The 24,624-nt window shown below is 37.3% G+C and overlaps 1 protein-coding gene across 2 annotated transcripts in view; it reads right to left on the reverse strand.

The window, feature by feature from the left end:
• Positions 1-12,695: 12,695 nt before the first annotated feature.
• C14H2orf73 (chromosome 14 C2orf73 homolog) overlaps positions 12,696-24,624 on the reverse strand; it is a 29,504-nt gene continuing 17,575 nt past the window's right edge. For both annotated transcript variants that reach the window (XM_055242652.1, XM_055242651.1), the window contains exons 4-5: positions 14,171-14,286; positions 12,696-13,056 (exon numbers count right to left, since the gene is read on the reverse strand). In XM_055242652.1, coding sequence (XP_055098627.1) covers positions 12,697-13,056; positions 14,171-14,286 — 476 coding nt within the window. In that variant the 3' untranslated portion in view covers position 12,696. The remainder of the gene's footprint in view (positions 13,057-14,170; positions 14,287-24,624) is intronic.

The following is a 24,624-nucleotide window of genomic DNA, read 5'->3' on the forward strand; positions in this document are numbered from 1 at the left end:
TTTATCTGCTATCCCATTTTAATGGGTATAGTAATAGTGACCTGCTTTAAAAGGTTGCTAAGAATGCTAGCTAAAACATACACAGTTAATAGAATAGTTCCATGAACGTTAGCAGCTATTGTTGACAGAGCACCACCACATGCATTATCTCATTTATTCCTTCCTAGGACGTCTGATGTAGCTGTTCGCATCATCATTTAACAAATAAAGGACCCAGACCCTGAGAGTTTAGGTAGCATTCTCAAGGTCACACAGCTGGCAAGTGACAGAGCCGTGACTTCGGAAACCTGCTTTCCTGCGTCCATAGACTCAATTCTTCCCACAGCTGTGCAGCTGCGCCCTAGACAGGAGCATGCCTGGAACCACTCCTATGCCCACCCACATTGTGGGATTAGCTTCCTGGCCAACCCACTGTGTTTCTGGCACTGAAGCTGTCCTCCCAGGAGACGCCGCCTGGGCTGCCCCTGCCCTCGCCCACCACTGGCATGTCTGAAATTTACTAGAAGCAAGACGTGGACAACTGCAACAGCAGGTGTGATGCCTGCAGGCACCCAGCCTCCCTGCTGGAAAACTCCAGACAGCTGCCTGTGGTGTGGAGTGGGGGTGGGGTATAGCCCTTTCCCCAGGGCCACTCAGAACCGAGGACCAAACTCATCAATGCATGGCCATTCCCTTGGGACCACACCAGAACAGAACCCAGGCCTAGATGTACCTGCCCAAGATGACTGTGGTTAAATGTGGAATAAGGACGGGTCTGCCTTCCCCTTAAAGACCCAATAGGAGCCAGCACCCTGGTGAAGGGTGTCAGCCCCGGTGGTGGCACCTGCAGGGTACACCCTCTTGCTTACTGGGGTCTCCTCTATGACTGAGCTCTGTACCTCACCTCCCTCTCTCAACTCTCCCCATCTTCTTATGTGGGTGGTTCAAAAATCAAGCAAGGAAATAGAGCAGTGACATGTTTCCTCTTCTTAAACAGCCTAAAAACATGGACACATCTGTGAGAAAATTAATCTGTCAACCCATCGGGCCCTGCAACTGCCTGGAAAGGAATAACAGTGTCTGCTGCTTTCTGTTAAAGGTCACCGTCTAGGCCCTGAGGAATTTTTCCTGAATTACAAAGAAGGAACAGATCAAATGCCTGTCATAACACACTTCAGAAAACAAGGAGCAACCAGAAGTTCCCATTCATCTAAGGAATCTTTGAAAATCCTGCCCTGGGTGGAGTGACATTTGCTAACAATAAAAACAGCTCACTTGGCAGGCGACCCTGGGTACGGCCAAAGTTGACGGGGGCAGACTACCCCTCCAGGGACTGTCTCACCTCTCAAGACTTCCAGGAAGTTCAGGAGAACATCAGGAACTCTGCTATCCTGGCCTTGGTGGGTCACAGCCCACCCCTCCATTCAGGCTTCCTCTCCACGCATGTCACAAGGGAAGCAGGCCCCTGCAACAGAACTTTCTCCTAAAGACCAACGGGCTGCTTTAACTTTTCCCACAGTTCAAACTAACCAGTGTCAGCTTAGGAGTCACTAGGCAGAACTACTCAGATTTGTGTGTTTGAAGTTATTTCGGTTCTCGCCCAATTCAGACTCTGAGAGAACTCTGGGTGGCAAAACCAAAAAACATGTCAACTGTACAGCAAGTTCTGTATTTCTGAGTTTACTAGTCGTCTTTACATGTTTTTTTTTTAGTGCTAAAAATAATTGTAATACACCTTTGAGTGGATTTGCAAGGTACTTTTTATGAGTAACATTTTATAATTTCCACAACACTCTTGTAAAGGTGGCAGGGAGCTTTATCTTCTTTCCTGCTTCCTTCTCTGAAAATGTAATTTTGACTTTCTTTCTTTATCTTCTCTTTTTCTTTTCTCTTTTTTTGAGACAGAGTCTTACTCTGCTGCCCAGGCTGGAGTGCAGTGGCATGATCTTGACCCACTGCAACCTCCACCTCCTGAGTTCAAGTGATTCTCCTGCCTCAGCCTCATGAGTAGCTGAGATTACAAGCACAAGCCACCACAACTGGCTAATTTTTATATTTTTAGTAGAGATGGGGTTTCACCATGTTGGTCAGGCTGGTCTTGAACTGACCTCAGGTGATCCACCTGTCTTGCCCTCCCAAAGTGCTGGAATTACAGGTGTGAGCCACTGCACCTGGCTGACTTCTTTTTCTCAATAGTTGGCAAGACCAAAATACAGGACTAAAGTAGTATGGAATTATTCTATGTTTTTGTACTGTGTGAATTCACCAGCAATAATGTTAGAAAGCAAGGTGAAGGAAGGAACATCTCACTTGGCTGTTCTGCAGTGGGGATGCCCTTCATTCCCCTCACTGAATTCTTTTAGTAACTCTAGCAACTTTGGTGTGATTGGTGTGATGAAAAATGTCAGCATTTGGCATTGATTTACAAACTACCTTGTGGCCTGGGAAATTACATATTAGAAAACAAATGCACTCAGTAGTAGTCTTTTTCCTCCTTTCAAGACAGTGCTTTGCTGTAACCAAGGAATTGTCCTGGTTATTTAAACAACCATTTTGATTTGCCAGTGAAAATTTTCATGGGCTCGTGAAGAGATAATGAAACTGTACATCTGTCTGGTTGCTTTACAAATTCTACAGCACTTTCAAATCAATTTTCTTTCTTAATGTGATCCTTAAGATGACCCACAACCAGGCCGGGCGCGGTGGCTCACGCTTGTAATCCCAGCACTTTGGGAGGCCGAGGCGGGCGGATCACGAGGTCAGGAGATCGAGACCACGGTGAAACCCCGTCTCTACTAAAAATACAAAAAATTAGCCGGGCGTGGTGGCGGGCGCCTGTAGTCCCAGCTACTCGGAGAGGCTGAGGCAGGAGAATGGCGTGAACCCGGGAGGCGGAGCTTGCAGTGAGCCGAGATTGCGCCACTGCACTCCAGCCTGGGCGACAGAGCAAGACTCCGTCTCAAAAAAAAAAAAAAAAAAAAAAAAAAAAAAAAAAGATGACCCACAACCTAAGTAGAGTTGCTCTAATTTTTCTTGCTTCATGGACTAGAAAACTGATGTTCATGTAGATGAGATGAACTGCTCCAAGACCTGCCTTAGGGTTAGAAACCAGATTTTTCAGCATTTGGTCTAAGCTGTCTCCCCAGTGATTTAAAGGATTTTTTTTGGCCTCCTAAGATTATTGTTAGATGGTATGAGTCAAAATGTCTGTAAGTCCAGGTTCATTTCACATCAGACAGACACACACACACACCAAACACACACACACACCCACACACAAATTCCTGACACATTTTGCCTATCCCAGTGTTTTGGTAACTGAGGATATTAAGTGCTTGTCATGAGAGCAAAATTGTTCTGTGACCCAGTGTGATGGTTGCAGGCTCCTGTGGCCTGGTATGCTTTGTGTATACGAGGTATGCAGTACCAATTCAAGTGTGAGGTCCCCAAGACCACCCTCATGTTTGATAATTTGCTAGAAGGACCCCAGAATTCACTCACTCCAGAGCTCTTGTATACATTATTATGGTTTATTACAGTAAAAGAATCAGATTAAAAATCAGCAAATAAAAGAGGCATGTAGGGCAGGGTCCGAGAGAATTCCAAGCATGAGCTTCCAGTTGTACTCTCCCAGCAGAATTGTGGACAGTGCTGACTTCTGTCAGCAACAATGTGTGATGATACATGGCATGGAGTAATGCCAATCAGGGAAATTACCTGAGCCTTGGTGTCCAGAGTTTCTATTGGACTTTGTCATATAAGAAATGGTTGACAGCTGTGTGGCTGATTTCAGTCTCCAGTCCCTCTGGAGGTCAAGCTGATGCCATGTGGCCCAAGACCCCTCACCATAAATCACACTGTTAGTATAGACTATCTGGCATGGCTCAATGCCCCCAAAGTAAACAAAGACACTCTTCTCACTCAGGACATTCCAAGGTCTTAGAAGTTACCTCACAGGATCCAAGGGCAAAGGCCAGACCTCTCTTTGGGCCAGATTAATCCTTTATTGCATAGGCATGCACTGGGGTTATGGAAATCTCATATTGAAACCGAATGGAGGAGACTGCAAGCAGACATCTGACAGGGCTTTTCCTTTTGTACTTCTAGCTCAGTGTTAGTTTCTAGTGCATATAAGAATTACTGTACACAAAGCCATGTATACCAGACATCAAAGGCTATGTAACGGCTTTCAAAGAAATTTCAACTTTATTGATTGATGTTTAAAAATACCTTCCCACTATCCCCAACTCCCACCACAATAAAATACATAAGCTGCTGATGAAACTACTGTAAAGAAACAAAAGCAAAAGCAAACAACTGAAATTGTTTTTACAGAAGAACCAAATGTGGAAATTCAATTTCTGTTAGTGCTACAATTAATATTCTAGCCATGAAAATTGTGTTAGGTCATAAGTTTCTCCAACTGTTTTTGCTTATGATTGTGAAACAGAGCTAGAACTCTGGGGACCATTTTTTTTGGGGATGTCTCCTAGTGTAAAGTTGACTAGATAATGAGGAAATTATATGACCTATAAAGTTACTTAAGATTAAAACTAATGTTTTCTCAATCTACAGACTTTAACAAGTTTACAGAGTAATTTGAAGAAATTTTTGTAATAAAGAAAATATTGCAAGTAAGTAAAAAGTAACATGTTTTCTCTATCTCTTGAAATCCATCTTTGGTTTTGTGGCCATAGAATAACACTGGACTCTGCCTTCCTGGCTGAAATATTATAGAGCATCTTGATATATTTTACCAACCAAAAGCATTTTCTCCGTAAATCTTAAGTTGGCAATGAAGTTCTGTGGTGGAAAGGGTTTTTCTTCCCCTTTTTTACATTTGATTTATAGCATACCCTTTCCTAGGGCCATGTTCCTTAGAGAATAGCAATTCTAACTAATGGTTTCATGCAGCCTGTCCTCCCTACATCATGAATACAAATACCCAATTACCAATAAATATATATATTTTTGTATGATACAGTAATAAACCTTGCAAATTTGCTTTTTCAAAAAAAATCCTGTTTCACAATAGATCAAACCAATAGTTTCCAGATTTTGGAATTTCACAGACCAGGAAAATTACCAATTTTTTTTGGAGGTGGGAACTGACATAGGGTTGTCAAATATATATATTTTGCCAAATGAAGAAACTATAAGGGAAAAAGTCCCCTAGAATCTATTATCAGAATAATTTCATGAAAGAACATCCTCATAGTTAATATGTAGGTTAATCAGTATGATTTACTGACTTATTTGCCTTGCTTTTCTGCTTACATCCTAACTTTTTCTGTCTAGATTTAATATAAATGTTTTAAATGACATCTTTTAATATTTCAGTGAAGATCTGTGAGTAGCGAACTCGATTAGTCATGGAAATGATGAAGCACAGTGATTAATCAAACCATGGAGTCTAGTTTAGAATGCCTGGGCTTAAATCCCAATTTGGCTATTTACTAGCTGTGTGACCTTGGGTAAGTTACCTTAACCTCCCTGTATCTTAGTTTCATCATCTCTAGGATGGTTATATTAACAGTATCTACCTCAGAGGTTGTGGAGGTTACTGAGTTAAAATATTCATATAGCACTAAGAATAGTACCTTGTACAGTTATATAAGTATTATATAAGTGCTTGCAATTACTATTAATCTGTGTATGTCAGGCGATGTCCATATTTTACCCTCATTCTTGACTTATAGTATATTTTAGCATGGAGTTCTGTGTTGACCATTATTACTTTCAGTATTTTTGACATATTACTCCATTGCTGCCTTGCATCCATTGTTGTGGATGAAAAGTCTGCTGACATTATGGTTGTCTTTCCTTTATAGGTAAGAGCTCTTTTATCTCTGATTTGTTTTGAAGGTTTTTCTCTTTAGATTTGATATTCTGTGGTTTCACTATTATGCATCTATGTCTGGATTTCATTTTCCAGTTCAAAATTGATTTTTCCCCTTCAGATTGAAAACTTGCATCTTTCTTTAATCCTAGAAAATGCTCAATCATTGCATAAGTTAGGAGTAGAATTTGCTACAAGTGATTAAAGAAAACAACAATCCTAAGTCAGAGTAGTTTATGCAAGATAGAAGTTTCTTTCTTTCTCATACAGATTAGGCCATCCAGGTGTGTTTGATGATGTCAGGGGCTCAAGGATCCTTGTATTTTATTGCTTCTCCATTTTCAGCAAGATGGCTAAAACCTTAAACTATCACAGCTGAATTCCAGCTACTAGAAAGAAAATAGTGCCTACATCCTTCCTTCAAGGACATTTTTAGAAGTTGCACATGCTGCTCTGGTTATATCCCAGAACATAGTCATATAGTCAACCCAGCTACAAGGGAAGCTGGGAAATACTGTCTTTATTCTGGTCAGCCAAATTTCCAGCTAAAAATGGGTGATTTTCAGTGAGATACCATCTCACACCAGTTAGAATGGCCATCATTAAAAAATCAGGAAACAACAGGTGCTGGAGAGGATGTGGAGAAATAGGAACACTTTTACACTGTTGGTGGGACTGGAAACTAGTTCAACCATTGTGGAAGTCAGTGTGGCGATTCCTCAGGGATCTAGAACTAGAAATACCATTTGACCCAGCCATCCCATTACTGGGTATATACCCAAAGGACTATAAATCATGCTGCTATAAAGACACATGCACACGTATGTTTATTGAGGCACTATTCACAATAGCAAAGAGTTGGAACCAACCCAAATGTCCAACAACAATAGACTGGATTAAGAAAATGTGGCACCTATACACCATGGAATACTATGCAGCCATAAAAAATGATGAGTTTGTGTCCTTTGTAGGGACATGGATGAAACTGGAAAACATCATTCTCAGTAAACTATCGCAAGGACAAAAAACCAAACACCGCATGTTCTCACTCATAGGTGGGAATTGAACAATGAGAACTCATGGACACAGGAAGGGGAACATCACACTCCGGGGACTGTTGTGGGTGGGGGGAGGGGGGAGGGACAGCATTAGGAGATACACCTAATGCTAAATGACGAGTTAATGGGTGCAGGAAATCAACATGGCACATGGATACATATGTAACAAACCTGCACATTGTGCACATGTACCCTAAAACCCTGAAGTATAATAAAAAAATAAAAATAAAAATAAAAATAAAATAAATAAAAGCAAAGGAGAGAAAAAAAATGGGTGATTTTATTAGTAAGAAAGAGGGGATGACTGGCTATTGGGAAACAGGTAGTAGTCTCTATCATAGCCATTTTTGTTTCAAATTTTTTATCATGTTCCTTGTATTATATCCTTCTGGAACTCTTAATAACATTCTATTATCTGTCTTCCTATTAGTATTTTAAAAATCTTTTTGTGTTGCATTTTGTGAGATTTCTTCAGTCCTGTCTTCCAATTTACTGATTTTCTCTTAAGCTATGTTTAATCTACTGAATTAAGTTTTTTAAAAATTAGACATTTTAAACTGTAGAATCTCTATAGCTTCACTCCCAAATGTGCCTATTTTTATGGTGTTCTGGTCTTTCTGTATACTTTTTGTTTAATTTACAAAGAAATGAGATTTAATTGGCTCATGGTTCTGCAGGCTGTTCAGGAAGCACAGCACTGGCATCTGCTTGGCTTTGGTGAGGCCTCAGGAAGTTTACAATTATGGCAGAAGGCAAAGGCAAAGGCAGAGCCAGCATATCACATGGTGAGAGCAGAAGCAAGAGGTTTCTGTATACTTTGTATTCTTTTATGTCTTGAGTCATTTTAAGTATACTTACTTTATATAGTCTATTTGTTCTATTGTCTGTAATTCTTGGCATATGAATTCTGCTAACTGCTTTCCTGGGAAGTTTTTGTTCTTGCCTCTTGTGTTTTTGTGTTTTGTTTTTAACCATCTCATCTTGGGATTTTTTTTCCACATTGTCTCATGTGTGCAGGCTTATTAATTGTCACTATGGGACAATTTCTTATTCGTTTTTAACAGGGTTCTTCAAGTTTCCTGGTTCAAACCAGTATTTCTGTTGCTTTCTTGGTTTGCATTTCCTCCTCATGAATACACATTGGACCCCACTCCTGTGCATAGCTCGGTTTGGTAGGTGTGTCATCTAGGTGGTAATGAATCTACTACCTCCCCTAATTCCCAGGCTAATGGGAGGAGATAGCCCAGAATTATTTTCACAGCAGCAAAGCTCTTCTAGGATCCTGGCTCTTTGCACAGCTCCAACTCCACTGCACTTGGGGCTTCCATTCCCATTCCAGCTCAGGCATTAAAATCTCAGCCCTCAAGTTCATCCTCTGATTCCAACTCTGCAATTGCTTTTTTAGTCTCACCTCTTGCTCGTTGCTTGTTTGTGTTCTCTCCATTTCTGGCACCTGAGGATTTTAATTTCTTGTTTTAGTGCTTAGTTGTATATTTCAAATGTTCCCGTTATATTTTATCCTACATTTATCTGTGTTCGGAATGATGGGTGCTTCCAACATCAACGTAGTCCATTAAGGTGGTAAGGAGTCTAACAAAGAGTATTTTAAATCCCAAAATGCAGTAAAGTTGCAGTCTCTTCAATAAAAGAATTGAAGTTACTTGTCTTGATACTTCTTTATACTATCCTTGTTTTTTCATTTGTTATGGGCCAGCATTGCCCTGTTGGTTAACATCTGGGAATTAATGGACCGGTTATTGAGAAACTCTGGATCTGGTCCTAGTTGCTTGCTAGCTGCAGACTTGGGGAAATCATTTATGTTCTCTGTAAACAGCTGTGAAATGCAATTATTATTTGCCCTGCTTCATAGGATTATTATGAGTCACATAAGATAATAGATTTTAAAATGCTTCAATACTTAACATATACAAATTTATACTATTAACAGCAATGTTAGAAATCATTGGCACCTTCATTAAAGTATTTTTGACTTTAATAATAAATGACGATTTTTGTTTTTGTTTGGTTTTCTTTTTTATTTTATTTTATTTTTTATTTTTTGTAATTTGAAAAATGATCTTGTATCCTGGTAAAGGCAATCATTCTTTGGAAATAATAAGGGAACTACTTGGAAACATTCAAATATTCTTGTGAAATTTAAGAGCACTATTTGTACTGACAGGCAGTTATGACTTTAATAGACTATGGAATTCATTTTGGAGAGACACACCCTTTGCAGTTAAAATAATAGAGACTTAAACCTGGAAATCATCATTGCATTTTATTATACATTTCCCACACAATGCATACTGAAAGTTCAATGACTTTCAGTCATTGTGAGGAACCATAAACTTTTTATTTTAATGCAGAAAAGATGCCCTCATGTTTGAAAAGATTGAGAACCAACCTAGCCTGTGGTTTGAACCACTAACTGGGCTTATGACCCCAGACCATTCTCCTCCAAATTATGTGGGACACAAGGACTGTGTCAATCCTCAGTGACATTTGTCAGTCAACTATGACGTCTGTTGCAGAGAATGTGTTATTTCCTAATGGTTAAAGTACTAAGTTTGCAAATGATTTAGAAAGAAAATTAGAGATTGAATCAAGATGGTGGACTGATGATACACAGCCACTCTCTGTTGCCCTCTAAAGTCCATAAAATGTAGATAAATATAGATAATGAAATCCATTTTAATAGAATTAGAAAACAGGGAAACTTATGATCAGAAAAAAAATATTTTAAAATAAATTTTGAAAGATATTACCAAAGAACTCATGTTTAGAAGAACAAAACTAAAGGAAACAAAAGCCTAACCTGAGTAGAGATGACCTAATGGTAGGTCTGACAGGACTACAAGCCTAGAGTCAATGAATATGAAGAGGTAGAAGAGGCCCCGGGCCATTTATCAACTTAAAAAATTAGGGAACTGCATGTGGAGCAGGAAATCAGTCATTCCCTTTCTGTTCTCCTGCTATGTTAAGCCAGGGTAACTGTGGCATGAATCAAATCATACACTGGGGCTGGAGAAGCAGGGTAATAATGCCCAAGTAGCTACCAACCCCCAGAAAGACCAAAGAGCTCATCAGACAAATCACGTTCACATCCTGTCTACATCCCAAACTTGTCCCAAAGTCAGGCTATAGTCAACAGAAACTGATAATAACCTGGAAACCATATAACCAAAGAAGAGTAGACAATTAAGAGACATGAAGCATTTGGGAAAAAGTACAATACCCAGAGTGTGAGGTTCGCACTCAACAAACAAAAGTTAATAGAATTGAGAGAGCAAACACAACATTTTAAGCATAACTACAATATCCTAGGAGAGATGATCGTATCCATAATAGAGCAAGAGTCTTAGGTATTGAGGAAACATATAGATTGGACATCATATACTAAGTTTAATAGATGGTCAAATATTAAGTTTCAATAAATGGACTGACATACCAATGGACAAGGCTGAAAAGCAAATTAGTAGAAAGTGTCAGGGAATTCTTGCATTACTTAGTGATGAAGTACCATGAGAAAGATAACGACAGCCATGCACAGTGGCTCATGCCTGTAATCCCAGCACTGTGGGAGGCTGAGGTAGGCAGATCAATTGAGCTCAGGAGTTTGAGAACAGCCTGGCCAACATGGCAAAACCCTGCCTATACTAAAAATGCAAAAATTAGCCAGGTGTGGTGGTGTACACCTGTAATCCCAGCACTCGGGAGGCTGAGGCTGGAGGATCGCTTGAACCTGGGAGGTGGAGATTGCAGTGAGCCAAAATCAAGCTACTGCACTCCAGCCTGGCTCTGGAGAGACTGTCTCAAAACAAAAAACCACACATATACACATAGACAGATAATGAGAGACATAGACGATAGATCCAAGTGTTCTAACATTTAGCTAATAGCTGTTCCAGAAAGAGGGAAGAGAAAGAATGGAAGGGATGGAAATAACAGAAAAGGCAACATAATAAAATTTTCTAAGGTGGAAAAAAACCAAGGATCTTCTAATTGAAAGTGTTTTAATTCTTTTATCTCCAGTTTTGAAATTATATGTTTTAATTCTTTTATCTCCAGTTCTGAAATTATAGTCATTCTTTTGTACTGCAGACTCTTGCTCAGTTTGGTTTTCTTCTTGGTGTGATTTGTAATTTTTGTTTGTGACTACCTTTAGCAGGGATTCCTTTTTTGTGTTGATCATGAAACTCTCTCCGGAGGGGGGGTTTGCATTTGCTTTTGTCAGGCACTTCAGTGGTATCACTAGAGGATTTTTTTTGGTTTTGTGTCCTAAGAGAAGTCTTACATGTAAATTCATATTCCTGACTGGAGCGTGGTATAAGCTTGGGGTTTTACTTTTTTACAAGGAGTTTATTCACTCTCCATAGCTCCAGGCAGAGGCAAATTTTATTGCTATCTTCCTGGTTATATGAGTGGAGTGGAGTCTGCCTTTTACTGACAGGCCAGCCATTCGAGAGTTCTAGCTTTATGCAGATTTCAATTCTATCTTTCTACTTGGGAGGACATAAGGTTCCATCCCTGTTCCAATGAGGATAAAAATTCAAGTCCCTAGGCTTTAAGACCTTTTTCCAAACATGCTAACAACCTCTCCCTTCCCTGCCCTCATACCAAAACTTGCATTTTTATTTTTCCAATTTTATAGTAGTATACCTATGCTATTGAAGACTATGGAGCTATTAAAATAACAAGGTTGCCTACATGTGTTGACAAGGAAAGATCTCCAAGATATATATTGGAGATATATATGTGGCAAGAACTAGAAGCCCCCAACACACACAAAAAAATGACATTCATTATTTTGCAGTTTATCACAATTTCTTTAATGAAGAATAAAGGGATAAAGATATAGCTGTAGTCTTATCAATACTGCAGATAATGGTGAGCAGCTGATATTTCCCCATGGAAATTTGTAAATACTCTTTATAACAGAGGAATACTCCACCTACTTTCACTTGTATGCAATATAACATATCTTACAACAGATATATTGTGGCACACCAAACACACCAAATTGGAAGTAGAATTAATCCTTACCAAACTCATCCAAAAAGCAAAGGTTGAATTGGTCCTAGAAATGATCTGAGCAAAATAGAAAACAATTTAGAAAATACTTCAATATTCTAAGTACCCATACGTCTTTGAATTAAGTGTGTATGTGTCTGTGCATCTTGTACTGGCAGAAGTATTTTTAGATTTTCCCACTTTTAATTATATATGGAGGAGTTCTAAGTTTTAGAATAATGAGGAAAAATTAAATATATAAGAGAACATTATCCTTAAATTGAAAATTGAATTATAGTAGCAGTGATATGATTATATTGACCACTTATTGATCAATGTGCATAATCACATCCTCAATAATCTTATGAAGTTGCTATTTTCCTAATTTTACAGTTGAGACAACTGAAGTCTAGAGAGGTTAAGTTACTTATCCAAGGTCACACAGCTTAAGGAATGAAGTGAAGCCAACATTCCAGCTCTAGTTTGTTTGATTCCAAAGCTGTCACTCATGTCTAACAGGGCCTCTCTTCTAAAAGTCTTATTATATTTGTTAATTAGGATCATTTGTTGTGCAAAACAAAGTTGTGTTTATAAAGAATGTAACATACAAATAATGTCTCCGCTTGTTGGAGACCACTCTTATTAATAACTTTGGTTGTATTTTAATTGTCTGTTTTCTATTTTTCCATTTACATAAATTGTATATTCTGAAGTTCCTGACAACAGAAAAGTAAATGTGGGGCCAAGATGATGATTGTGAAATTTCCCTGTATTCCAGGGATTAGATTTTTATCTGAAGAAGGTAATTCATTCTAATATTTTAATTGGTGGATTTAAAGGCTTGTGCCTAGTGAAAAGAGCATCTCCTACAGTTGTTTGAGTGGCCCCTGCAGTCTTTTCTCTGCTCCCAGGACTGCTGGGGCATGCCTTGGCTGCCTGTCTGACGTCTGTTTCTGATAAGTGAGTTTTAGGCTCTAACAGCTCTTGGGAATTTTGTTGGCAGAGACTTGGTGAGATCATTCTGCTTTCCACTGAGTTTCCTTTCTCTGTTTTTTTGGACTGTTCTGATGAACGTGACCCTGGAGCGTTCAGTAATACCTCTGTTCCTTTAGGAACTGTTGGCCTACTCCCTGGTTTTATCTCTCTCTGTACAAAAGCTCCGTGTCTCTGGAAAAGAAAACAAAGTTGACATTAACCAGGAGAACGCAGATTGCTGGAAGATGCAGCTGTGAACTGAGTTTGTGGGTTAGCTCAAGTCCTAGTCAGTAATGCAGGCGCTTCTCTGCCTCTTCATTGGTGTCACCTCAGTCCCAAACTAGACACCACCATATACGGGTGAACCTTTTAAATTATAAAATAGGGTGCATCAGAAAATGAACAGGAAGGAAAAAAGCAGAAAGTCAAAGAAGTAGCAGCTCATCTCCCGTTCTGAACTTTTTCATCATCTGGACTGTTTAAGACTATTCACATCAAATTTCATTTCTTGCTCTAAAGATTGCTATGGATACAACAAAAACTACAGTTCATGGACCTAAGAATTTATGATTGCATCCCAAATGCCTATTAATGCTAATGAAAAGCTAAGTAATAATAAAATATGAAAGCAAACATCTATAGTTGGAAAAAAATCCAATAATTGACAATTACATTTCTATTTGGCTTTATAAACCTTATATGCATCTCCCTGCCACACACATGTATTAAGCATATCACAACATTTGTCAAACTGCTTTGATATTATTACTATTATTATTATTATTAGAAATGGGCCTTGCTATGTTGCCCAGGCTGGCCTCAAACTCAAGTGATCCTCCTACCTCAGCTTCCAGAGTAGCTGGGACTACAGGTGTCAAGTCACTGTACCCAGCATGCTTTGATATTATTTTACACAAATTATTTCAATAATTTAAGTAGACCAAATTCCAAAGACTGATTCAAATTATTATGTTTGGATTGATTGATTGAGATGAGGTTTCACTGTGTCACCCAGGCTGGAATGCAGTGGTGCAATTACGGCTCACTGCAGCCTCGAACTCCTGGGCTCAAGCAACCCTCCCACCGCACCCACCTGAGTAGCTGGGACTACAGGTGGCACCACCATACCAGGATAGTATTCTTCCTTACATTTTACTATGGTATGTGGCTAAGATTCTATCCTATTAATAACTGAAGTAGTTTGTTTAAATAGACATTTAGAAAGATAATTATGACTTGAAAAGGCTTAAAGTTCTACAAATCTACTCTGTCTTAAAGTATTAAATAATTCTAAATACTGCCTCACCTTTCCCTGGGGAGGCTCATTCGGAGTTTTTCTGGCATCATATTGATGTATAAAGGAGATGTATTCTATAAAATTGTTTTGAAGTTCTGTTGATGTACCAGGAGAGGCAAGTGGTACTAAAAAAAAGATTTTGTGAAGTCAGGACAAAAAATTAGATTTGTTTATGGACATATAATCAGTATCAATAATATAAAATATGGTAACAAAACTAAATAAGTATGCAAGATTATTTACACACATCTAAATAATAAATAGAATGGATTCACCATTCTTTCTTCATGAAAAGAGCCAAATCAAAATAACCAAATTAGCCCCACATGTGGAATTATTAGTAATTTTTAAAATTAATATTAATACAACAATATGGTCAGGCATGGTGGCTCATTTCTGTAATCCCAGCATGCCCTGGGAGGCCAAGACAGGAGGATTGCTTGAGCCCAGGAGTTTGAGGACTAGCCTGGGGAACATGGTGAAACCCCATCTCTACAAAAAATAAGCCAGGCATAGTGGCATGTGCCTATAATCCCAGCTATTCGGAAGGCTAAGGTGGGAGGATCGCTTGAGACCAAAAGTTCAAGGCTGCAGTGAGCCACGACTGCACCACTGTGCTTCAGCCTGGGCGAAAGAGAGATCTTGTCTCGTTAAGAAAAAAAAAAAAATTGTTAGATATGCTTTTTACACAGATACCAATACGTTTTAGGGAAAGTATAACTATAATTCGTTAACTTTTCACTACTAGAAAGAATATGAGAAATTCTATGTTGAATCTATAGTTTGGCCAGTGGCTATGTCCACGGAGTAGACATTGTATGCCGAAGCTAGCACTAATGGAATCCACTGGAAGACTCTAGGGCTGCTGCAGTTGTAGTTGAACACATAATTCTTTTCATTTCGCCCAATAACAGGAGTTCTGAAAAATTTCCAAGAGTATGAAATCCCTTAAAAAGCACTTTTAAATAATCTTTCAATCTGGGTGATGAGTATATGAGTTCATTATATTTGTCTCAGCTCCATGTATGTTTAACATCTTAAATAATTTTTAAAACTCAGTTTTACTTTCAGCAGAGAAGGTTATTTAAAGAATCAGAGCAAACTTTCAGTACTGTTGCTGGCAATAAAAAAAGTTTAGTGAAATAAAATTCTATCAAGGACAAAAATTTCTCCCTTAAAAAATAAGTATGTGGCTGGGCACAGTGGCCCACGCCTGTAATCCCAGCACTTTGGGAGGCCGAGGCGGGCAGATCACAAGGTCAAGAGATCGAGACCATCCTGGCCAACATGGTGAAAACCCCATCTCTACCAAAAATACAAAAAAAAAAAATTAACCAGGCATGGTGGTGAATGCCTATAGTCCCAGCTGCTCAGGAGGGTGAGGCTGGAGAATCACTTGAACCTGGGAGGCGGAGGTTCCAATGAGCCAAAATCACGCCACTGCACTCCAGCCTGGGTGACAGAGCAAGACTGTCTCAAAAAAAAAAAAAAAAAGTAAATAAGAGTTTATGTACAACTAACATATCTATGAAATGCTATGTAACAAACTGGTAACAGTGGTGACTGTAGGGAAAGAGAACTGGGTGACTGGAGGACAGAGGTGGGGAGAAGTGGATTCAGTTTTCACTGTATATCTTTTTGTACCATTTGAATTTTGTGCCATATGCATATATTAACTATTAAAAAATAAAATTTAACTTTTAAAAATCACACCTTTAAAATTAGAGGAATACATAAGAAAAAATGTTAGTAAATTTACATTTATTAAGCATTCATGAATTCACTTTGATATTCAGACATTGTTATAAACTAATTTTATTAGCAAGAATGATGAATATTCAAATACTTATACATTACATGATACAAAATGGCAATCTTTTCCCAGTTAGCAGTATAAAAAAGGTTAACTGTTAACATTTTCTTGATTTCTAATTGCAATCAACTGCTCAAAACTCATTTTCTACTTAATCATTACGTTTCTTTTGGAACTTGCTAGAAAACAGAAAACAGTAGTGCAGAGATTTAATAAGCATGACACTGATAAAATTCTATCCATAATTTATATTTTTTTCCACCAAGTGGGAAAAGATGACCATTTTTTTAATGAATACCATGCATGGTCCAGCTCACAGAACATTAGTATATTCGGACACAGTTTCATAACTTCGTGGATAGACAGAACGAAGCGGCTCTAAATTTAGGCATTAATTAGGTGGTGGTAATGAAGTATCCAAAGCATGCATTTGGGAATAAAATAGACATGTTTTCAAATTCTGGCTTTACCACATTTCCTCATTGAAATTCTATTTCCTCCTCTCTAAAATGAAGAAAACAATAATTTGCTTTTGGAATTGTGAAAATTAAGGGCAGTGTTTGTGAAGTCTATAGGATGCTAGGGTCAAATTATGGAGTCTTCAAAGTTAGCAAAGGGCCAGCTCTTTTGTGTCCTGACAAAAGGGGAAACCACGGAAGGGAAAAGGAAGCAGGAACTGGAGCTATCAAAAAAAACACTGTGAGAAACCCAAAGGCTTCAGTGAACTGGTACGAAGGGTTGGTGGTAATTTGGACTGGAGGGTAGGAAGGTCAGATGTAGCCAAGAGAGAGTAAGTTGGGGGAGAGCTTTTAAAATCTGCTCTTGACTTTCCCTCACATTGCCTTGGGAAGATCAAGCTTGCCCAGGGCCACAGAAACTGGCAGCAACTGCCTAGCCAGTTGTTGTCAACACAGTAATATCAGAAGAGCACAGAAGTCCCTCCAGGTACATGTTGCCCCCTTGGGCATGTCTTCCTCCAACATTCCCCCAGCAACCGTCAATGCTGGTGAATTAAAAACATCAAGATACTGACTTATCTCAGTGATGCCTTTTTTTTTTTTTTTTTTTTTTTTTTTTTTAACAGTTTAAGGGTGGTAGGGTGGATTCCTGACTACATGACCAGCCTAGTAGAGTGACAGTAATTAACAATGGTCAAAATAGGTTTTGTGGTATCAGAAGCTCTCTGGCCTGAGCCTCATTTTCTTTCCTTAAATTTAGTGGGAGACACACAAACCAGACCCTGGCCTTCAGCCTTTGCCTGCACAGGGCTACTGATTCCCCTAGGGGAACATGATCTACCATAAATTTGACCATAAAAGGAAATTTTAAAACATATACTGTGTGAAGCAGAATTATCAGAACCAATATACCAAGAATTTAAAATAAGCATAACAAATATCCTCAAAGATACAGAACAAGGTATTGTTAATATGAACAAGAACAGGTCATAAAAAGGAATAACATAAAATGTTAGAAATAAAAAGCATAACAGTTGAAACAAAAAAATAAATTGTCTAGACAACAAGAATCATGAACTAGAAAATCAGACTGAGAAGCTGTCCCAGAAGGCAGCAGGAAAGGATAAATAAAGAAAAGCTCAGAGACATGGAAGGTGGAAGTATCAACACCAGAACTAAGAAGAAATAGAGGGAAGGAAAGGAAATATTTGAGAAAATGATGATGATATGTATCCAAGAATTAAAGAAAGATCAAACACCTCAGATTGAAAGAGCTCACAGAATACCAAACAGGTAGCAGGGGCAGGAGAAAGATGAGGCAATGAGGCACAAAGGATGCAAAACTTTAAGGAGGCACTTGCATGACCCTGGGAGTGAGTGCCTCCTTAAATTTTACACCCTAGCTGGGCTTCTCACTCTCCTCTCGATCCTGTAGTACAGATAAAGGAAAAACTTGCATCTAAGACATTTAATAGAGAAATTTAAGATCATCTGGGACAAAGAAAAATTATAAATGCTTTCAAAGAGGAGTAACAACAGGTTAATATCAAATTTCTCAATAGCAACATTGGACACAAGATAATTAATTTTTTAATATTGAAAAGCGCTTTAAGCCTAGAGTTTTTATATCCAACCAAATTTTCATTTAACTGTGAAGCCAAAATTTAAAAAATATGGGAAGGAAAGGAAGGCCTCAGATGATTTCCCCAAAAAAACAGACCTACTTTGAAAAACTAGAGGAAGAATTCAAGACTAGAAATAAATCAAAGAGGATGTCTGAGATATAAGAAAGAAAATAACAAAAATTTTTGTTTCCTGAAAAAGATAAGGATTAAAGAACAGAACATTCTAAGTATTATACCCATAAAAACTCAGAACTAAAATTCTGTTGTTTAACATTAATGGAGACCCTGGTGAATACCATAAAAAAGAAACAAGTAGTATAATGATTACAAAGGAGAAAAAAAAAGTAATTGTAGGTAATATAATTACCTGAATAGAAAAACCACGAGAGTCCATAAATTATGAGAACAAGAGTATGGCAAAGTAAACAGACGTTGGATAAATGTATAAAAATCAAAAATCAAGAGCATTTCTCTACAATAGTGATAACCTACTAGAAGATACAATGAAAAATAACATACATTCTTAGTAGAAATGGAAACTATATAGTATGAAGTTTCTAGAATTTAAGAAAGCATTCAGAAGATCACTATAGAGAAAAATTTTAAATTCTGTTAAAGACCTAAAAGTAGAACTGAATAGACATTCTATGCACATTCTATGCTCTTGAATAGGATGATAGTATTTTATTATAATGGTGATTTTTTCCTAAATTAATATATAATGTCACCACAACCCAATCAAAATTTTAGCTGGATATTTTGAGGAATGTTATACATCTCAATGTTTGAATAGAAAAATAAATCCCACAAATCAGCTCTGAAAGAAGGGTGAATAATTGAGACTTTCCATATCAGATATTAAGACAAGCTAAAAATCCATATAATTAAAATATTTTGGTACTGATCCAAGAACTGAAAATTAACCTAAGTAACACAACAGACAGCTTGCAGACAAACTCATTTATATACGGAAACTTAACATAAAATTAAGGAGGGCCTATAAGTAAATGGGAAAAGTGCAGATTATTTTATAAATGGTATTCAGAAAAGTGGTTCACTCCATGCTGCAAAACGGAATTGATTCCCTATTTAATAGTGCATGCATTAAAGATTAAAGACCTAATTATGGAAGGTAAAAGTATAAAATCAAGATAAGAAAATGTAGGAGAAAACATTCTTTACCTAAGAGTAGGAAAAACCCTTCTTAAAACAGCCAGTACACAACCCATAAGGTAAAAACTTGATTATATTAAAAAACATAGAAGAACTGCTCGATGAAAGACACCATGGGCAAAGCTAACAGAGATGGCAGATTGGAAGGAGATATTTGTAACATGGAAACTAATGGGACAGAACATCAGTGGTAATTTCAGAGTTAAGGACCTTTGAAAATGCTGCTCCTCCACAAAAGCAATGAATACACTGGCAAAAGTCATCAAAATCAACTTTTTTAGAACTCTGGAAATTAATCAAAGGCATGCAATAATCTAAGGAGCATTTATTCAAGAAAAATGGCTTAATCTTCATAATAAAAGCAAGTTTGATGACATTTTAACTCATGCAGTTTCCACCCACTCCCCTACCCATCTCCCCTCTGCAGAAGCCTTGAAAACCAAGAGCCCTTCAATTATGATGAAAACCAGAAGCCTATCAACTACTGGAAGAAGCGGAAGGGGTTTGGAGTGTCTCACAAATACCAACTCAGAGAACTGTCATTATTTAACCTGGCCTGCAGGGTTTGTCTTTTTAGACATGACTTAGAGCCCTGAAAGTGAATTATGCACCCCTGCCACCCTGCCCCTGCCTCACCCCACGACCAGGTGTTCACCCAAAACAATCAGGGACAGTTGTTTAACATTACAGCTGCCTAAGGTGACAGTAACAGTTGGGGCAAATAAGCTGCCCCAAACTGGAAATGTACATGCTATGCTTTCTATTGGGTTAAAATCAGATGACAGCAATTTCCACACCTGAAAAATTCTCAGACAACAGAGTTTACATCTACCTACTGCAAAGAGATCTACATAAGATGGATTTAAGTTATATTGATGTTTCACTAAGTGAACTGCATAAAGCAAAATCTGTCATCATTAAAAGCCCTCTGGAGGGAGCAGGGCTGGGGAGATTTTGTTGGTCAAAGGATTCAAAATTTCAGTTAGAAAGGAACAGTAAGTTTAAAAGATCTAATGTACAGTTGGTGCTCTCTATCTATAGGTTCTGTATCCACATATTCAACCAACTATGGATTGAAACTTTTCAGGAAAAATAAACAACAAAAATAATACAAATAAAAAACACAATAACAGCTATTTGCATGGTATTTACATTGTATTAAGTATCCTAAGTAATCTAGAGATTAAAGTATATGGGAAGCTGTGCATAAGTTATATGCAAATACTACACTACTTTATATAAGGAACTTGAACACCTGTGGATTTTGGTATCCACAGGAGTCCTGAAACCAATCCGCTGGACACTAAGGGATGACTGTATGACATGGTAACCATAGTTAATGTATTGTACTCTTGAAAATTGCTAAAATAATAGATTTTAAGTGTTCTCACCACAAAAATAATGTATGTGAAGTAATGAACATCTTAATTAGCCATTTCACAATGTATATTTCAAAACATGTTGCAATGATGTTTTGTACAGATACATACAATTTTTGCCAGTTAACTGTCTGTAATAATCACAGTAATATCTAGCCATGGATCAGATTAAATACAAATAGCATATGAGACAATTTTTCTTACAGGGTAACAAGTAAAGACTGGTTATAGAGTAGCTTCTTTTCAAAACCAATATAAAACAAATTTAATGCTTTACTAATACTCAAAACCAGTATTCTGGGATTTACACACTACTAAAGCAAGTGGCTGGTAAACCTTTTTAATTCTGGGAAGCTTTGGGATTAAATATAGAGATGAGAAAGCAAAGAAAATTAAACCTGTAATTTGTTATTTAGTACATTATGTCAAAAAATTTTTGATCAAATACTAGTGTTGTGCTGACAATTTTAGGGAAACCTGATTAAGTTTATAAACAGTATTGAAATATTTAAGATATCTGAATTTATTAGATTTACAAGGTTTTGCAAGATTTATTAGGTTTTTTTTTCTTCTCCTTGTGGAACACGGCTACCCCATAGGTAGTAAGCCCACAGTAGGCACAAGGTTTATTAGGTTTTATAAGATTTATTAGGTTTAATTTATTGAATGTATAGAAATTATTTAAGGATTTGGAAATGTTTTGATTGTCAAAGCTTTAAGTTTTTCTTGTAAAGATGTTTAAAGTATTTGAGAAGAAAACAGAATATAATAACTATTATTTTTTAAAGTTTTATTTTAAGTTCAGGGGTACATGTGCAAGTTTGTTATATATAGGTAAGCTTGTCTCATGGGGGTTTGTTGTACAGATTATTCTATCACCCAGGTGTTAAGCCTAGTGCCCATCAGTTATTTTTCCTGATTCTCTCCCTCCTCCCACCCTCTACCATCCAACAGACCCTACTGTCTGTTGTTCCCTTGTGTCCATGTGTTTTCATCATTTAGCTCCCACTTATAAGAACAAGTGGCATTTGGTTTTTTGTTCCTGCATTAGTTTCCTAAGGATAATGGCCTCCAGCTCCATCCATGTTCCTGCAAAGGACCAGATCTCATTCCTTTTTATGGCTGCATAGTGTTCCATGGTGTATATGTGCACATTTTCTTTAAGCAGTCTACAGTTGATGGGCATTTAGGTTGATTCCATGTCTTTGCTATTGTGAATAGTGCTGCAATGAACATATGCATGCATGTGTCTTTATTTATATTCCTTTGGGTATATACCCAGTAATGGGATTGCTGGTTGAATGGTAGTTCTGGAAAACAGAACATAATTAAATCAACAAACTTGCAATTTAAAAGGCTAACAGAAGTTAATTGACTATGTTTCGTAAATGAGTCATTGTAAAGGTTTATTTCATTTGTTCAACTTGAGTTAAATGTCAAACAAGTGAAAGATGCCATTCTTATTTTATACAATATTTAAAAATTAAAGACTTAAGGAAACGTTTTTCAAATTTATAATGTTCAAACTCAAATATTTAAATCATAAGTAACTATGAATACGTTTTTATATGGAAAGGCTCTCTTTGAAATTAAAAATCTTATACTGAAACAGATTACTCTCAAAGAATTTGAACTGCCTGCAGACTTGACATAACAATAAAATCCAGGAGACAATGGAGTAATATCTTCAAAGTGTAAAGGGTAATTAATTGTGAACCCAGAATTCTGCATTTAGCTATGCTTTCATTCATTAAAGAGTGTGGGCAACTTAAAGACATTTTCAGACAATGAAAGGTGAAGAGATGGCTACTCCTAAACTCTCATTTAAATGACTATTTAAGGGTATTGTCGTAGTCTGTTAAATTGGTGGCCCCAATGAATCAGGCCTCCCAGTATTCAAATCCTTGTATAGTCACCTCCCCGTAAATGTGGGCTGGTCTTATGATTAGCTTTAACCAACAGGATATGACAGAGGTAACACTATGCCAGTACTAGCCATAAACTTTAAGAAAGCCTTATAGCTTCTGCTTTTGCATTCTTGGTAGTAAGAAGTCCAGCTACCCTGCTGGAGAAACCACGTGGAGTGACCACATGGAGAAGGAGAGGCCCCGTCATTCCTGCATCCCAGCTGAGTCCAGTCCTCAGTCCATCTGCCAAGTGAATGTAGCCACACAAGTGACCATCACTGACCAGACCAACGACTACCCAGCTGAACTCAGCCAAGATTGCAGAACATTAAGCTAACAAGATGATTGTTATTTTAAGCAATTAAATTTGAGGTAGCTTGTTATGCAAATAACTAAAACAAATATTTCAGAAGGAAGTCAATTAAATCAATTGAAATGAATCTTTTAAATAGTAATCTAAAACCTCCCACAATCTCACAAATAATAACTTTAATAATAATTCTTCGGCTGGGCACGGTGGCTCACACCTGTAATCCCAGCACTTTGGGAGGCTGAGGCAGGTGGGTCACCTGAGGTCAGGAGTTCAAGAGCAGCCTGGCCAACTTGGTAAAACCCTGTCTGTACTAAAAAATATTTTTAAAAAATTAGCCAGGCATGGTGGTGGGTACCTGTAATCCCAGCTACTCAGGAGGCTGAGGCAGGAGAATCTCTTGAACCCGGGAGGCAGAGGTGGCAGTGAGCTGAGATCACGCCACTTGCACTCCAGCCTGGGCGACAAAGCGAGATTCCATCTCAAAAAAAAAAAAAAAAAAAAAAAAAATTCTTTTTCTTCATGGAAATAAAGGGGGGAGAAAGGAATCTGAGTTATTATAAAGGGAAATTCCTTATTCAGACATTACACCTATTAAAATTAGACATAACGACTATATTCATTTATACAAGCATATGAGACATTTACAGAAGCCCTCAATAGTGAGGAATATCTAAACATGAAAACATCAAAGAAGACATTCAGATTGTTAGTGGTTACTCTACTTAAGAATTCAAATTGTACCCAAAGTAATGACTTGAAAGAAGCCTTGTTAGATGAGAACTGCAAAAAATAAGGCAAAGTCCATGAAGAATGTTTGAAATCCACTCTCTGTTTCTTGGAAACTTGATCTAATTAAAATTAGAATTTTCTAAACAAGTTGCTATCTAACCATTTATATTTTATCAACAAAGCCAGGATTTATTCAAACATACAATTTGCTTCTTATATTGGTGAGAACTTAGCAGTTTTACTTTGAGAAATGTTATTTTCTTAACTCTTTGTGTCTGCTTAAAGATCATTCATCAGTAATATTTTCTCTTAAATCCCACTCTTCTCAGTATTCTGATCTTACATATAAAGACTATTAATATAAAATAATAGTATAGATTTTCAAAATACAGTAAAAAGAAAAAAGCATAACTGTAGCAAAAAGTTGTTGTTACATTTTGGTGCAAAAGAAGCAACACAAACTAAAACCTATTTTAGAAAATTAATTTTACCACTATATCTGAATTTGCAATTGAAAAGAACATTGAAATATCAAGTTGTTGATAATCAGCAAGGTTTTATTTAAGTACGAAATACTCCCTTCACATATTAGATTAGACTTTCTAATTTATAAAGTTTTATTATATAAAACCAAATGTGAACACTTATTCTCACAGGGACTCAAATATGATGGAGCATAGCCATTTGTTAACTGACTGTGGATGGCAGCCAGGAAATTGTGTGTGGTAGAAGACATAAAGGGCACTTTGAATTGTCGGCACAAGATAACATTGCTGAAATGCCAAAGTCCAGGCGTAATTAAGTGGGCTGATGGAACAGAATGACTATGAGATGACTTTTAATTGGTGTTAGTGCATATTTATATGCACATATTAGTGCATGTTTATATGCATGTTCATATGCTTATAGTAAAAAATCTGGCACATATAGACTATATACATATTTTTAAATGTTACATTAAAATATTTTGTTTTTTAAAAATCATTTTCATCTAATATCCAAATATCTGAAATATGAATAAATTGCAGGCCTATATTGTGCAGTATATGTTACTTTAAATTACATT

Source organism: Symphalangus syndactylus, chromosome 14 (assembly GCF_028878055.3).
Source record: "Symphalangus syndactylus isolate Jambi chromosome 14, NHGRI_mSymSyn1-v2.1_pri, whole genome shotgun sequence".
In the NCBI taxonomy this organism is placed as follows: Eukaryota; Metazoa; Chordata; class Mammalia; order Primates; family Hylobatidae; genus Symphalangus; species Symphalangus syndactylus.